Source organism: Hemitrygon akajei, chromosome 5 (assembly GCF_048418815.1).
Source record: "Hemitrygon akajei chromosome 5, sHemAka1.3, whole genome shotgun sequence".
In the NCBI taxonomy this organism is placed as follows: domain Eukaryota; kingdom Metazoa; phylum Chordata; class Chondrichthyes; order Myliobatiformes; family Dasyatidae; genus Hemitrygon; species Hemitrygon akajei.
Genome location: NC_133128.1, coordinates 137,328,763 through 137,344,534, shown reverse-complemented (window position 1 = coordinate 137,344,534; position 15,772 = coordinate 137,328,763). Strand labels below are relative to the sequence as shown.

Here is a 15,772-nt window from a genome sequence, read left to right as displayed (position 1 = left end):
AGCTTTCTCAGGAAGTAAAGGCGCTGGTGGGCCTTCTTGGCAGTGGACTCTGCTTGGTTAGACCAAGTCAGGTCATTTGTGATATTCACCCCGAGGAACTTAAAGCTTTTGACCTGTTCCACCTGCACACCACCGATGTAGATGGGGTCGTGTGGTCTGCTACTCCTTCTGAAGTCAACAACCAATTCCTTCGTCTTGCTGACATTGAGGGATAGGTTATTGTCTTTGCACCATGCCACCAGGTTCTTAATTTCCTCTCTGTACTCAAACTCATATTACTGAGATATGGCCTACAATGTGGTGTCTTCAGCAAACTTGTATATTGAGTTCAATTGAAAACTTGGCTACACAATCATGGGTGTACAGTGAGTACAGCAGGGGGCTGAGTCCACAGCCTTGTGGGGCACCAGTGCTTCTCTGAGAAGTACTTCTTTGAGAATAGATGTGTAACAGCCTAATGTAACATTGTATGGAAATACGAGATAATACTGATGCAGACATGTTTTATACATTTAACAAGGGGCTTTATTAATGCAACAGAGTTCGTCAGTTTTTCAATGTTCGTCATCAGCCGGGTCATACTGTCTGTGAACTCCCTGTTGGTTGCCTCCGTAAGCTCCAGTATTTGTTTTTTTTTAGTTTTAAGTCCTCCTGTGCGAGAGCCAACAGCTGTCAGTCGTTTTAAGTTTTTCTAGTCTGTAACTAAACAAACGCGCACTTTCACAGCGAGATTCGAGACCAAACATGTCACTTGTTTTCGGTAGATGTATCCTGTGCATGTGCAGTAGATGGGGATTCGCTGAAATATCCATTTTTAATGTGGACAGAGATAATTTTAAAAACGCCTATCGTTTTTACGCAAAACCAGCATTTTCAAAATTATCCAGTCTAGTGTGGACGTAGCCTAAGTCAACACAACATTTACCTTTTCTCTACTCACAATTCTCAATGCAAGTTCCGATGATGCAGCTTTGTTCAACGTAAAATTGTGACACGTTTTCTAGGAATGCAACTCTCTGCTTCCATAACTGGGAGGGGTCACCTGTGTAACCTTGTTGAGCCGAGAAAAGAAGGACCAGTTCTTCCTGATGGAACGTCCTCCTTCCTTTCTACCTGCTGACCATCGACCATCATGAGTTACACATGAAATGCAGGCTGAAGGAGTGGTGTGAGCAGCGGTTCCTGATGCTGATTGGCTGCCTGCTGTTTGTCCCACTTCCGTTATGGGCGGTTTGTTCCTACTTTATACCATTAACATCCATCAACCAGCCCCTTGCTCCCTCCGGCTCCTAAACCCTCATATTTGGGGGTTCCCACTTCCCTCCCCCAGGACCCTCTCTGATTATCTCTGTCCATCTACAGGGCCGCTTTGTGATACTGCGACTGGTGGATCTCTCTCAGTGTATTTCCTACCACAGATTCATTGACCGGGAGTTTCCCTTCATCAAAAGCACCCACAAAGGCATGGAGTCCATTGGTGAGAACTGGGAAACAGTTGAATGCACGGGGAGCTGCTCTGGGAATGACCCTGGCTGGTGGAATTATCTGTGCTTTAGCTATTGGAAGACTGGGGTGGGAGAGAGGTTTTTGGAAGCTGGTGAACACACCATTGTATCACTGGTGGTCAGGTTACAATCCACTGAGAACTGGAGCTGATAAAGTTAAACAGCAAGGGCTGTTCATTGTAGTTTTAAATTCCTTTGGGTGTAGGAGGACGACTGGATCCATGAGAAACGACGTGTGGATGCTGGCAATCTGAAATTAAAATAGAAAATCTCAGGTCAAGTGCTATCTGTAGGGAGAAACAATCGTTAACTCTTCAGGTCAGTGACCCTTCCTAATGAGGTGTTCAAGGTAAATAATGGATTTGAAGGGTAGACGTAGGGAAGCTACCTCCCGTGGTAAGGGACAAGAGGGTGTAAAGCAAAAACCCTACCATGTTTATATAGACTAAAATTCCTTTCTATACAGAGTCATGGAATTGTGAGGTGAGGGCCTCCGTTGGTCAGAGTTGACCGTGGATATTGCCGTTAAATTGGGTCAGATTTGCTGGTGATGACACAGACTGGATTTGGGGGTGCCCTGACAGCACGGGAAGGTAGGTATTGTCACTTCGCACTGCAGTCTGCCTGTGCGAACAGAGTGAGAGTGAGCATGGTCACTGACATAGTAGAGCCTGGGTGCATAGGCAGGCATGGCATCTCGCAGTGGCCCGCGTGCAAGCCCAGAGATCCTTTGACAGGTGACAGTGCAGATGGATAATGCGGTCAGGAAAGTGCTGTCAGGGCAGGGGGTTTTCTGTCCACGCTTATGAAACTTTGGTTGGGGCTCAGCAGGGGAACTGTGTGTGGTTTTGGTCACCACTCAACAATGCAGGGAAGGGTCACCGGGACGTCACTTAGGATGGAGCTGTTTTGGTTACAGAGGGAGAGTGGAGAGGTCAAACCTATTGTTTCTTGAGCAGTGCTGGTTAATAGGGAACATGTGAGAGATATATAAAATTATGAGCGGTATAAATAAGATACACCATAGGAAACGTTTCCCTTATCAGAAGTGAAAGAAGCTAAAGGACCTAGTAGGCTTGAGGTAAGGGGTGAAGATTTGGAGAGGATTTGTAGGAGATTGTTTTCACTCGGAAAGCGGTGAGCACCTGAAATGCTTTTGCTGACAGAGGGGAGTCACTCTCAGCATTGAAGAAGTGTCTGGACAGGAACTTAAAGAACATAGACCATTAAAGCAGAGTACAGGCCCTTTGGACCACGATGTTGTGCCCCCCTAAGATCAATCTAACCTTTCCCTCTCACATAACCCTCCATCTTCCTATCATCCATGTGCCACTTGCATTAATGGCTTCAGGCCAAGTGCTGGGTTTCCATGCTGTATGTTGCTATTACCCCACCTTGATGGTGACGACTCAGGCCACAGTCGAATGGCATCGTTAAAGGGAGTGGCTAAATTAGTTTAATGTTTGAGACTGGCTTAGCCGTTGATTAAGTCGGCTTGGGTCTTCTAACTGACTTAAAGATGTCCTTGCTTGGAAATGCTGTGAGGCAGATGTATTTCATTGTTTTTAATGACAGCTACTTTTAAGATTGATAAAGGATTGCTGAACTTAACGAGTCGAAGAGCTTCATTGTATCGGCATCAGAAACAACTGCCTAACCTGTCTAATAAGGGAGACCTTTCTAAGACCTTTAGACAATCCCATCCAGGCAACAAGAAGAAAGATGGCGAAGATCCTTGGCTAAGTAATTCCTCTGTGATGCAGGATTCAACACCTTTTCGTTCAACTCCAAATATAATGATGAAACAGTGGAATCCTCAAAACATGGGCAGGTACACTTGTCAATGTAACTTGTGCAATTTGATGACTCATCATTAATGTAAGTGAAGCCACTAACCATGTTTCTTGGAATATTTAACCCTCCCCCTCCCCCCCTCACCAAGCCACTTAAATAATATTGAAGTGGGTTTTTAGAATGTTAGAAAGTTTTTGGCAAGAAAAGGCCATTTGGTTCAACAAAGCTTGCCAAATTCCTATTCACATAGTGTGTTGAAATAACTATTGAGTTTATATTTGAAAGTCTCTAAGGTACTACTGTCAACTACACAACTAGGTAGTTTGTTCCATGTGTCCACAACTCGCTGTGTAAAGAAAAGCTTCCTGATGTTAATCTGAAATCTCCACCTGTGGTCCTGTGTCCTTGATGTTGGATTAATTTTGAAGAAGCAGCTGGAATCCTTACTTATACCCTTAATGATTTTGAACACTTCTATCATGGCTGCTCTCATTCTATGTCTACTTAGGCTAAAAAGATTTAATTTGTCCAATCTTTCTTTATAACTCATACCCTGCAGACCTGGAATGAGTCCAGTCACCCTTCTCTGAACTCTTTCCAGTGCCTTTACACCCTCACACAATACAGAGACCAAAACTGTACACAGTACTCAAGGTGTGGCTTCAAAAACGCATAATACAGCTTCAGGGAAATGTCTCTAGACTTGAACGCCACTGTGCGCATTATATAGCCCACCGTTCTATTAGCCTTCCTAATCGCTTCTGTGCACTGTCTGGATGTTGATAGCGATGAGTCTGCCAGGACACCCAAATCCTCATACAGTGCACTTTCTAACTCCAGACCCTCCATTATATATTTTTATATGTAATACTTCACATTTACTTACATTAAATTTCATCTGCCATTTATCTCCCTACATCTCAATTTTGTTTAGATCTTACTGTATTGATTCTGCTGCCTGAATGTTATCAGCCCGTCCACCGAATTTTGTGTCATTGGCAAACTTTACTAGTTTATTTGTTATGTGCTTATCCAAATCATTAATATAAATTGAAAACAGCAGCGGTCCCAAAATTTCAAACCGAGACAGGCCTCCCCTCTTGTTAGAGCATCCCAAGAGGAGGAGAGAGAGCTGCAGGTTTAGGAAGTCCAAGGGTTTAGGACAGAAAAGAGAAACTTATGGAAAATCTCAGCAGGTCAGGTAGCAACTGTGGGGGAGAGAAGCGGTTCATGATACAGCCCTGCTGGGGTTTCTCTAGAAATTTGTTTCTGTTTCAAATTTCCAGCATTTGCAGATGGTTAAAAATGACTTTCTTTCATTTGAGTTTCAGTCTTGAAGATACTGCCGTCAGAGCCGGAATGTACAGCCCCTTTGGCTCAAGGTGAGTGAATTATAAAAGTAAATGTGCAAGTGATCTCACTCCTTCAATAAGGCTGTGGATACTCATTCAATTAAATTTAGGGAAATGGTACTAAGAATAGCCATAAATGATTTAGGCTTGAGTAGCAGATGGAATGTTACTACATTCCCACTTATTAATTTTCCTTAAATCACTTGAAGGTCAGAGTGGGCTCTGGATAAGTGGCCGTAGGTTAAACTACAGATCAACCTGTTTGTAATCCCATGATCTATTTCCCTGTGCTTGCAGTGCCATCAGCCTACATTCCGAAGACATTCCCTGGACCTCGAGGAAGCTGTCAGAGCAGTTTTCCACCACTCACCTTTCACAGCTCCCCAAAGCCCTGGCAGTCGCTGTCTACATGCAGATAGATTCAATTCTACCGGGAGACGTCTTTGTAAGTTTTTACCATGGAGCTTTATTTGTCACGTGTACATCAAAACGTGTTGTTTGCATCAAAGTCCAATACAGTCTGAGTTGTGCTGGGGTGAGCTCGCAGGTGTCGTCCTGTTTCTGGCGCCATCTTAGCACGCCCACAACTTGCTGAGCCTAACCCGTGAATGTGGGGGAAGTCAGAGCACCCAGAGGGTGTACACGCAGTCACGGGGAGAGCATGCAAGCAGCGGCAGGAACTGAGCCCCGGTCTTGTAGCTGGTGCTGTAAAGTGGGATATTGACCATTACATTACTGTGCCATCCACACTTTGACAGTGTCCCAGGATCTCTGGCAGACTAAACGATAATAGCGTTCACCACCTCCGACAATCTGTTGTCAGCAAAACCCATGTCAGAGAATCGGAGAGATACGCAGTGTGGGAACGGGCAATTTGCCCCACTGAGTCCATGCCAACTGTTAACTACTCATTTTTCACTGTTGCTACATTATTCCCACGTTAAAAGTTTGTCCCATATTCTCACCAAATCTGCCACTCACCTAACTTACGGCACATCTCCGGGAAGTGGGAGGAAACTGGAGCACCAGGGTGAAATCCATCTGGTGGTCGGAAGAAAGTGCAGACAGAGCTGGAGGTCAGGATTGAACCTGGGCCTCTGGTGTTGTGAGGCAATGGCTTTACCAGCTCTGCCTTTGTGCCATCTGAATGTATCGTGACTGGAGTAGTGCTGCTACTGTTATTGAAGCTACCGCTTTGGTCACATCTCCACAGCTAACCTCTTGCAGTACTGCTAATCTCACTCAATTCACCTTGGTCTATCCTGTGGAAAAGAGCCCAGAGACCAGGGTTGCCAGGGCCCTGGGATTGTTCAGGCTAATCTCCAGAGTGTGGCTGCAATCAAATCTAGGAGAGAAATCGCAGCAGCAGTAAAATCTCAGTGATTTTTGACAATGTTCCCTGAACGTTTCTAGAACATAGAATAGTACATGCACTTCAGCCTATGATGTTGTGCTAACTTTCTAATCTTTGTATAGTAAAGGTTGAATAATCCTTAATCCGATTATTCAGAAATCTGGGACCCTTCATCAGAATTGGGAAAAAGAACAAAATTCGTTAGTTTTAGTTAGCAGAAAAGTGTGGGCAAGAATATATGTAGAGCAGAGGGAATATCTCTGATAAGAAGAGACCAAATGGCTTAACGGGGCATTTAAAATCAGATTAAGCTTCTTGTTTGTGCAACCCAAGGGGTGTTGCTAACTGCAAAGCAGATGCCTGCTCAGACACTTGGCTTTGTCACAAGGAACGGGCTTCAGTACCGCGTCTGGATGTTATCCACTCCCGTAAGATTGAGATCTTTATCTTACAAGAAGCATCAAATCATAGTTAAGGAGACAGGTCCTTCAGCCCATCTTTTCCATATCGGCCAAGGTGCTGAGATGGTTTCCCTACCCTGCATTTGACCCCTGACACTCCAAACCTTTCCTATCCATGTACCTGTCCAGATGTCAGTTTGGTTGGCTGAGGTAAAAATGGGGGCGAAGACAGGGCCTCAGCATTAGGCCTCGTCTGATCATGCCACTTGTACTCTCACGTGGCTCCACCATTGCCGGCGTTCCACCATTCCGATAGTTATTTAATGGGCCAGCCAGTCACAACCGGTTGTGGCAGGTCAGGATTGTTGGCTTTGGTGCTACCCCCACCACCATGCCCCAAGATGTAGCTTCTGTACGTTGGCTTGTTACTTTGAATTGCTGCTTGAACCCTCAAACAAAGGTTGGGATTCCAGTTGGCCCTCGCAAGAGAGGGATAGCCACGTCAGGAAGCTGCGGTGGGATGCTGTGGTCCGAGTGTCTTCCACTGAAAGCATCTATCGATCTGGTAAAAGATGGATGCCTTATCTTGGATCCCATTCAGCACAGTGGCAGTGTCACTCAACATGATAGGCTGGGTAGGCTGGGTTTGTTAATCTTGGAGCAGAGGAGGTTGAGATGGGACCTGTTTGTGTGTGTGTGTGTGGGGGGGGGCTGGGGGATTACAGAATGATGAGGAACATGGGGTAAATAGTGAGGAACTTTTCCCCCTTAGCAGAAGTGCCCACAACCCAAGGGCATAGGTTTAAGCTAAAGGAAATAACATAAGAAATAGGAGCAGGAGTAGGCCATCTGGCCCTAAAAGAAAGGAATTGAAGAGCATTTGAGGAACTTTTTAACCCAGAGGGGTGGTTAGAATCTGTAATATACTGTCCAATGAAGCAAGGGCTCTCAGGGCACCCAGAAATTAATTATATTTGAAGCCCCATGGCACAGAAAGTGAAGGCCAAGTGCAGGGAAATGGGTTGGCACAGACAGAGTGGGCTGAAGGGCCTGTATGGCTCTTTGCGCTACATTTGATGTTGCGGCCAGCTGACTGAGGCTCCTAACAGCACTGCTGCCTTCTGCCTGCAGGGCTTGCATCAATACTTCAAGCCCAATAACCTTAAGGACAAGCGGACCTTCAACATCAAGAGCGTAGGCACAAAGGTTGTGAGGATTGACATGGAGACCTTTGCCAAAATAGCCGACCACAAAACCCTGCAGAAGGTCAGGAACCTGCAGTCTGTTTACCCCAGGTGAGAAGAGAGGGTGCAGTGGAGGGAGGGGGAGGAACATGCAGGTGGGGCATCGTGTGCCAGTGACTGACCAGCTCTGCCTTGGCAGGGAGGCCCAAGGCAACTTCCTGACAGGGAAGGAGGGATTAAGCAGAAGTCAGATATAAAGTGCACAGTTCAGTGCATTAGACAAGTGCATTGTTCCACAGAACAGTGTGTTCGGACCACAGAGTTGTGCCAATCTTTTAACCTGCTCAAGATCAATCTATCTCTTCCCTCCCAAATGGCCCTCCATTTCTCTTTCAACTGCACGCCAATCAAAGTGTTTCTTAAATGCCCCCTAATGTATCAGTCTCTACCACCACCCCTGGCAGCACCCACCGGTCTCTGTGTAAAACATACCTCTGACGTCCCTCCTGACAATCACCTTTAAACTATGCCACCTTGTAGTAGCCATTACCTCCCTGCGAAAAACTGGAAGCACCTTGTGCTCAGTATCTTCCCCAGAGTAATAAAATGGACCAAATTATCTGTCGTCAACCTACAGACACCAAAGGAACTTTATTATTATTTATGTGTTCAAGGTATGTGGGCTGAGCCAGCATTTCCCCACCGTCTGCCGCCTTTGAGAAGATGGTGGCGAGCTTTCTTCCTGAACTGCTGCAGCCCCTGCGCGGTGGCTGCACCCACCACTCTGCTAGGGAGGGAGCTCCACCACGTTGACCCAGCCACAGCAAAGGAATGGTGATATATTTCCAAATCAGGATTTGGAATCAGCCTGGAGGTAGCTCCCAGTTGGTGGCTCCCATGTTTGTTATTTATGCCCCAAATTCCCTGCGCTTTTAGTCCTCTTGCCCCTCTGGCTCCTTGGGGAGTTGCTGCGGTGCACCCACACTGCTGCTACTGTGCGCCAGTGGCAGTGCGAGTGAGTGGATGCGGATGGGCTGCCTCTCTCTACGTGTATGGTGTCGAGTTTCCTGAGTTGTTGTTGAAACTGACAGAACTGGAGGTTGTGTCTCTGGCACTGTTTCCAACTGTATACATATCCATGTTTGTTATTTATGCCCCAAATTCAACCGCTCTTTGACAGGAGCCACATCACATCGCCAGCACCCTCTGCAGTGAACTCCCTGTGGGCACTCACTGCTATTCTTCTGACAACCATTGTTCAAAGTTCAGAGTAAATTTGTTATCAGAGTACATATGTCACTGTATACTACCCTGAAGTTCATTTCTTATAGGCATTTATAGGAAAATAAAGAAATACAATAGAAATTACTGACAAAGACTGACAAACATCCAATGTGCAAAGGAGAATAAATGGTGAAAATAATAAATGAAGAAGTAAGTAAATAATACTGAGAATAAGTTGTAGAGTTCTTGAAACTGATGGCCGTTTCCACTCCCTTTTGCTTACAGCGATAACAAGCTCTGTGAGATCTTCATCAGAAATAACTTCTGGAAAACCTTTAAGAAGGAGATGATTGCCAAGATCACCAGCAGTTCTCGCCGACGTTCAACTGTTGGGAAAGCTCCGTTGTCGGGACAAGGGGAGGCCATGTATGAGATTGACAAAACCGGCCTTCTGAACCTTCCCGAGATCGCCACCAATCCATATTCTGTTTTCTCAAAGCCTTCATATTACGTGACTCCAGTTCAAAGGGACCTCATGTTACCAGAGATAGATCTCCAGTTAATACACGGTGTAGAAAAGATTCCGTCCAACTTGAAGCACGCATTGTTCTGATCAGGTCACTGGTGTTCCGGTTCACTCTTTCGTTTCCTTGCTGCCATTACTCCTGTCTCGTTTTATTTTTTTTCCCCTCAACACAGTGTTCATTGTTGGACCTTGTACGGGGATTTTTCCCACAATCTTTGTTCTTTCATACATTTGCACCCTATTTTGTCACAATTCCATCAAGACCCTGCTCCTACAAAGGCCCAGTGCTATTCAAACTTAATGTCGTGAAGAAGCAATAAGATCCAAACTACTAAAATACAAAGCCATACGATAAAACCCAGAAATTTACACTCATTGTTACAACCTTCCTGTACCATTGACCCATCATTAGGGCCATAAACACAAAAAATCAGAGCCATTTGCACAAGATTCAATGAAACAAACTCAACGCAAAGATTGAATGCCTTAAGGCTGAATGGTAAGAGATCCAATGATATAGAACCCAACGTCATAGAACAGTAGCATGGACTACGCTGTAAGACAAATGCCACAGACACAATCATATGCACTCCACTGCTTCCGTTTAAGACCAAATAATATGGACATAGTGTAATAAATATGCAAAACAATAAGCCAAAATTCCTTAACATGCAATGCCACAAGATCTAATCATAAAGACCCCACACTTGTAAGACTGAGTGCCTTAAGACCCTGTAGTATGAACCCCATGCCATAAAGATGCAATGCTCTAAGTCAGTAAGACACAGTCATAATCACTTCAAAGTGGAGTTGCTGTGGTACCGAAGACTATTAGACCTGATGCCCCAAGATCCAATGCAACTGCCCCCGTGTCAGACCTTTGAATCCCAAGCTCACAAGCCCCAGGGCCATCTAAAGTCAAAGTCAGAACGATCCACTTCCACAAACACAAAATGAGATGGTATCACAATCTCTGTCACTCCACTGGAATTAATCAGAGGGACACTCTTCTCTTTGTGGTACCAGGAGAAGCTATTACAAAAAGCCATACAAATTTAAACTCAAACTGAATAGAAGGGCCTTCCTGGGTTTTGTGTAGATGTTGGAGCTCGAGCCCATTCCTGGCTAGATTTGACCGAACTTGTCCGATAACTCCAGATGAAGAAGTTGACAGTAGGAATATCGTAATGTTGGCGATGCAAAATAAACTTCTAAAAAGCAGCTTATTCTGGTAGCTTTGAGTAATTCGTAAGACTGAAGTTACTGGTGCTGGGTGAACTTTGAGGGCGGCATTTCCAGACACATTGCAGTCTCAACAGCACCTGAACCGTTAAACAGAGGATCACGGAGGCCCTGGGAGTGTGGGGTAGTGGCGGGGAGAGGGGAGAGAGGGGTGCAGGGTGAGAAATCCGGTGGTGGCGCAGATACATCAACATCCAGAATGCTCTTTGCCAGGAAAACTGGTGAGGAATGTGGGGTGAAATGCTGAGCTGAGAGGCTCTGGGCTGGGCAGCTAAAGTGGAAGCAAGAAGATCACAGGAATGCAAGACAAGTAGGAGCAGGGGTAGGCCACCGGGTCCCTCATTCCTGCCACGCCATTCGACACAACCTACCCCAGCCTTGACACACTCCTCAGAATCTCCCAATCCTTCAAAAATATATCTGCCTCCATTTTCAGTACTTAGAATGATCTGGCCCCCCTGGGGCAGCAAATTCCAGAAACTCACCACCTTCTGAAAGTAGAAATCTCTACCTACCTCAGTTTTAAATGACTGACCCCCTCCCACCTTATTTTCTCTTGTCCATGACACTCTCACTAGTAGAATCGTTTTAACATCTCCCACTTAAATCTCCTTTAGCATCTTATATGATTCAATAAGATCACCCCTCAGTCTTCTGAACTCTGTACAATAACCTCCTGTAAATGGGGTTTAGTCTAGTGAACCTCCTATGTTGCCTCCCAAGCTGCTATACACTAAGTGGCCACTTTATTAGGTACACCTGTACACCTACTGGTTAATGCAAATATCCAATCAGCCAATCATGAGGCAGCAGCGCGATGCATAAAAGCATACAGGCATGATCAAAAGATTTAGTTACAGTATTGTTCAGACCAAACATCAGAATGGGGAAGAGATCAGGATGGTTTGAGCATCTCAAACTAATCTGGGATTTTCATGCGCATCAGTCTCTAAAATCTCTAAAAATCATCCAGTGAGCAGTGGTTCCATGGATGAGAGAGGCCAGACGAGAATGACCAGCCTGGTTCAAGCCAACAGGCAGGCGACAGTAACTCAAATAACCACACGTTACAACAGTGGTGTGCACAAGAGCAGAATGCACAACATGTCGAACGTTGACGTGGAATGGCCACAGCAGCAGAAGACCACGAACATATACTCAGTGGCCACAGGAGGTACCTAGTAGAGTGGCCACTGCATATCCTTTCTTGGGTAGACGGGTATTGTGGCCTCAACAACACCCTGTCCAATTGTAACACGAACTCTAAATTGTACAGTGTGTGATGATTAAGATGCAACCAGAGTGCCGCCTTCTGGCCGTGCGCAGAATAGCATGAAGGCGGAGTAATGAGACTATGGGCAAGTTCACCCACTAACACGGGAACCGGAAGTTCACATCCATAATTCTTTGAAGTGAAGTCACGGGTGGAAAGGACTGTAAAGACAGCTTTTGGCAAATTGGCTTTTATAAATAATGGCACTGAGTACTGGAGTTAGGATATTATGTTGGAGTTGTTTAAGGTGAGTCCTAATTTGGAGTGTTGTGTGCAGTTCTGGTTCCCACCCACAGGAAAAATATCAATAAGTCTGAAAGAATGCAAAGGAAATTTGCAAAGATGTTGCCAAGACTTGAGGGGCTGAGTATAGGGGAAGGTTGAATAGGTTAGGACTTTGTTCCCTGGAGCATAGGAGAGTGAGGGGAGCTTTGGTAGAGGTATTCAAAATTATGATGGGTATAGATAGGGTAAATGTAAACAGGCTTTTTCCGCTGAGGTTGGCTGAAACTACAACTAGAGGTCATGGGTTAAGGGTGAAAGGTGAAATGTTTAAGCAGAACGTAAGGGGAGCTTTTACACTCAGTGAGTGGTGAGAGTGGATCGAGTTGCCAGCCGATGTGGTGGATGCTGGTTCAATTTCAGCATTTAGGAGGTTTAGATAAGACCATGGCGGGGAGAGCTATGTGGGGCTGTGGTCCAAGTGCAGGTGGATGGAACTAGGCAGAATAATAGTTCACTGCAAATGCTGATAAACTTACAAGGCTATCATATGTGAAATCTTAGGGATTAGATGTGACGAAAGGCTTGTTTCTCTATGGTAGTGTGCCCTATCTCCTTTACCAGAGCATCGCGGAGGCATAGGGACAGACAAGTTAGGAAAGTGTTTAATTGGAGTGAGGGGAAATACGAGGCAGGAATCTGGCAGGAACTTGGAAGCATAAATTGGGAACAGATGTCCTCAGGGAAATGTACAGAAGAAATGTGGCAAATGTTCAGGAGATATTTGTGTTGAGTTCTGCATAGGCACGATCCAATGAGATGGAAAGGATGGTGGGGTACAGGAACTGTGGTGTACAAAGGCTGTTGTAAATCTAGTCAAGAGGAAAAGAAGAGCTTACAAAAGGTTCAAAAATCTAGGTAATGATAGAGATCTAGAAGATTATAAGGCTAGCAGGAAGAAGCTTAAGAAAGAAATTAGGAGAGCCAGAAGGGGCCATGAGAAGGCCTTGGCAGACAGGATTAAGGAAAACCTCAAGGCATTCTACAAGTATGTGAAAAGCAAGAGGATAAGACGTGAGAGAATAGGACCAATCAAATGTGACAGTGTAAAAGTGTGTATGGAACTGGAGGAGATAGCAGAGGTACTTAATGAGTACTTTGCTTCAGTATTCACTATGGAAAAGGATCTTGACGATTGTAGTGCTGACTTGCAGCAGACAGAAAAGCTTGAGCATGTAGATAGTAAGGAAGAGGATGTGCTGGAGCTTTTGGAAAGCATCAAGTTGGATAAGTCGCTGGAACCAGATGAGATGTACCCCAGGCTACTGTGGGAGGCAAGGGAGGAGATTGCTGAGCATCTGGCGATGATCTTTGCATCATCAATGGGAATGGGAAAGGTTCTGGAAGATTGGAGAGTTGCAGATGTTGTTCCCTTATTTTAGAAAGGGAGTAAAGATAGCTCAGGAAATTATAGACCAGTGAGTCTTACTTCAGTGGTTGGTAATTTGATGGAGAAGATCCTGAGAGACAGGATTTATGAACATTTGGAGAGGCATAATATGATTAGGAATAGTCAGCATGGCTTCGTCAAAGGCAGGTTGTGCCTCACGAGCCTGATTGAATTTTTTGAGGATGTGACTAAACACATTGATGAAGGTAGAGCAGTAGATGTAGTGTATATGGATTTCAGCAAGGCATTTGACAAGATACCCCATGCAAGGCTTATTGAGAAAGTAAGGAGGCATGAGATCCAAGGGGACATTGCTTTGTGGATTCAGAACTGGTTTGCCCACAGAAAGCAAAGAGTGGTTGTAGACGGGTCAGTGACCAGTGGTGTGCCTCAGGCTTCTGTTCTGTGACCCCCTATTCTTCTGATTTTTATAAGTGACCTAGATGAAGTGGAGGGATGGGTTAGTAAGTTTGCTGATGACACAAAGGTTGGGGGTGTTGTGGATAGTGTGGAGGGCTGTCAGAGGTTACAGTGGGACATTGATAGGATGCAAGACGGGGCTGAGAAGTGGGAGATGGAGTTCAACCCAGATAACCGTGAGGTGGATCATTTTGGTAGGTCAAATATGATGACAGAATATAGTATTAATGATAAGATTCTTGGCAGTGTGGAGGATCAGAGGGATCTTGGGGTCCGAGTCCATAGGATACTCAAAGCTGCTGCACAGGTTGACTCTGTGGTTAAGAAGGCATATGGTGCATTGGCCTTCATCAATCGTGGGATTGAGTTGAAGAGCCAAGAGGTAATGTTGCAGCTATATAGGACCCTCGTCAGACCCCACTTGGAGTACTGTGTTCAGTTCTGGTTGCCTCACTACAGGAAGGATGTGGAAACCATAGAAAGGGTGCAGAGGAGATTTACAAGGATGTTTCCTGGATTGGGGAGCATGCCTTATGAGAATAGGTTGGGTGAACTCGGCCTTTTCTCCTTAGAGTGACGGAGGATGAGAGGTGACCTGATAGAGGTGTATAAGATGATGAGAGGCATTGATCGTGTGGATCGTCAGAGGCTTTTTCCCAGGGCTGAAATGGTTGCCACAAGAGGGCACAGTTTTAAGGTGCTTGGAAGCAGGTACAGAGGAGATGACAGGGGTAATGTTTTTACACAGTGTGGTGAACTACATATACCTGTCTGGACTGCACCTGTGGGCTCCTCCCACAGACCCCTGTATAAAGGCGATTGAGGCCTGAGCCCGGCCTCATTCTCCAGGATGTAGTGTTGTTCATTCTTCCAGTCAATAAAAGCCGATATCTCGCTTCTTGCGTCTCAGAGTGAGTTATTGATGGTGCATCACACAGAGAGTGGTGAGTGCGTGGAGTGGGCTGCCGGTGATGGTGGTGGAGGCGGATAGGATAGGGTCTTTTAAGAGACTCCTGGACAGGTACACGTAGCTCAGAAAACTAGAAGGCTGTGGGTAACCCTAGGTAATTTCTAAGGTAAGGACATGTTTGGCACAGCTTTGTGGGACGAAGGACCTGAATTGTGCTGTAGGTTTTCTACCTAATGACACTATGACTAACGTCAAGCATGCAATGCACATGTGAGTCTCCAGTAACCAGCAAGATGTCTGGGAAAGGACAATGTTGATTGGCAACTGCAGAATTGTTGCAGGGGTTGGAGGGGCAGCCTATACATTGGGAGGGTGGGGAAGAGTGAGTGGAGAAAGGGGTTTGGGAATGAAATGGGGACGGGGAGGGAGCAATGGGTGGTGTGGGATTGGACTCAGGATGACCTTTGATTGAGCTGACGGGCACCAGTGAGGCTGGGTGAAGTGTCATCAATGTTATTTTCAATGGAGTTTGAGAGAAGATAGGAGGACAATGAACTGGAGTGCAAGGTACAGAGGTTGAGGAGAGAAGAATCAAAAATATCTCAGTGAGAGCATTTTATCCCATTGTGTTTCTTTACAAATGCCTTTCAGCCTATCAATCCTATTGATTTCTTTATCAGATCAATACCATTCTCACTCACATTCCTGTCAACCTCCCCCCACATTCAGTAACTCACCCACATACTGAGGACAGTATACAGTGGCCTGCACGTCTTTGGGGTGTGGGAGGGAACCACAGCACCAGGGTGAATCCCAAGTGGTCACAGGGAGAACGTGAAACTCCGCAGAAACAGCTCCAGAGGTAAGGATTGAACTGGAGTCCTTGGAGCTGTGGGGCAATAGTTCTACCACCTA

At 45.5% G+C, this 15,772-nt stretch overlaps 1 protein-coding gene across 4 annotated transcripts in view; it reads left to right on the top strand.

The window, feature by feature from the left end:
- The window catches only part of LOC140728208 (cyclic nucleotide-binding domain-containing protein 2-like), a 36,294-nt gene extending 25,733 nt beyond the window's left edge, over positions 1-10,561 (top strand). For 2 of the 4 annotated variants that reach the window (XM_073046615.1, XM_073046617.1), the window contains 6 exons: positions 1,363-1,477; positions 3,081-3,336; positions 4,625-4,681; positions 4,949-5,096; positions 7,538-7,701; positions 9,100-10,561. In XM_073046615.1, the coding sequence (XP_072902716.1) occupies positions 1,363-1,477; positions 3,081-3,336; positions 4,625-4,681; positions 4,949-5,096; positions 7,538-7,701; positions 9,100-9,427 (1,068 nt within the window). In that variant the 3' untranslated portion in view covers positions 9,428-10,561. Of the gene's footprint in view, positions 1-1,362; positions 1,478-3,080; positions 3,337-4,624; positions 4,682-4,948; positions 5,097-7,537; positions 7,702-8,264; positions 8,410-9,099 lie in introns of those variants that run through there. The other 2 variants (XM_073046616.1, XM_073046618.1) reach the window with 2 other exon arrangements.
- The last annotated feature ends 5,211 nt before the right edge of the window (positions 10,562-15,772 follow it).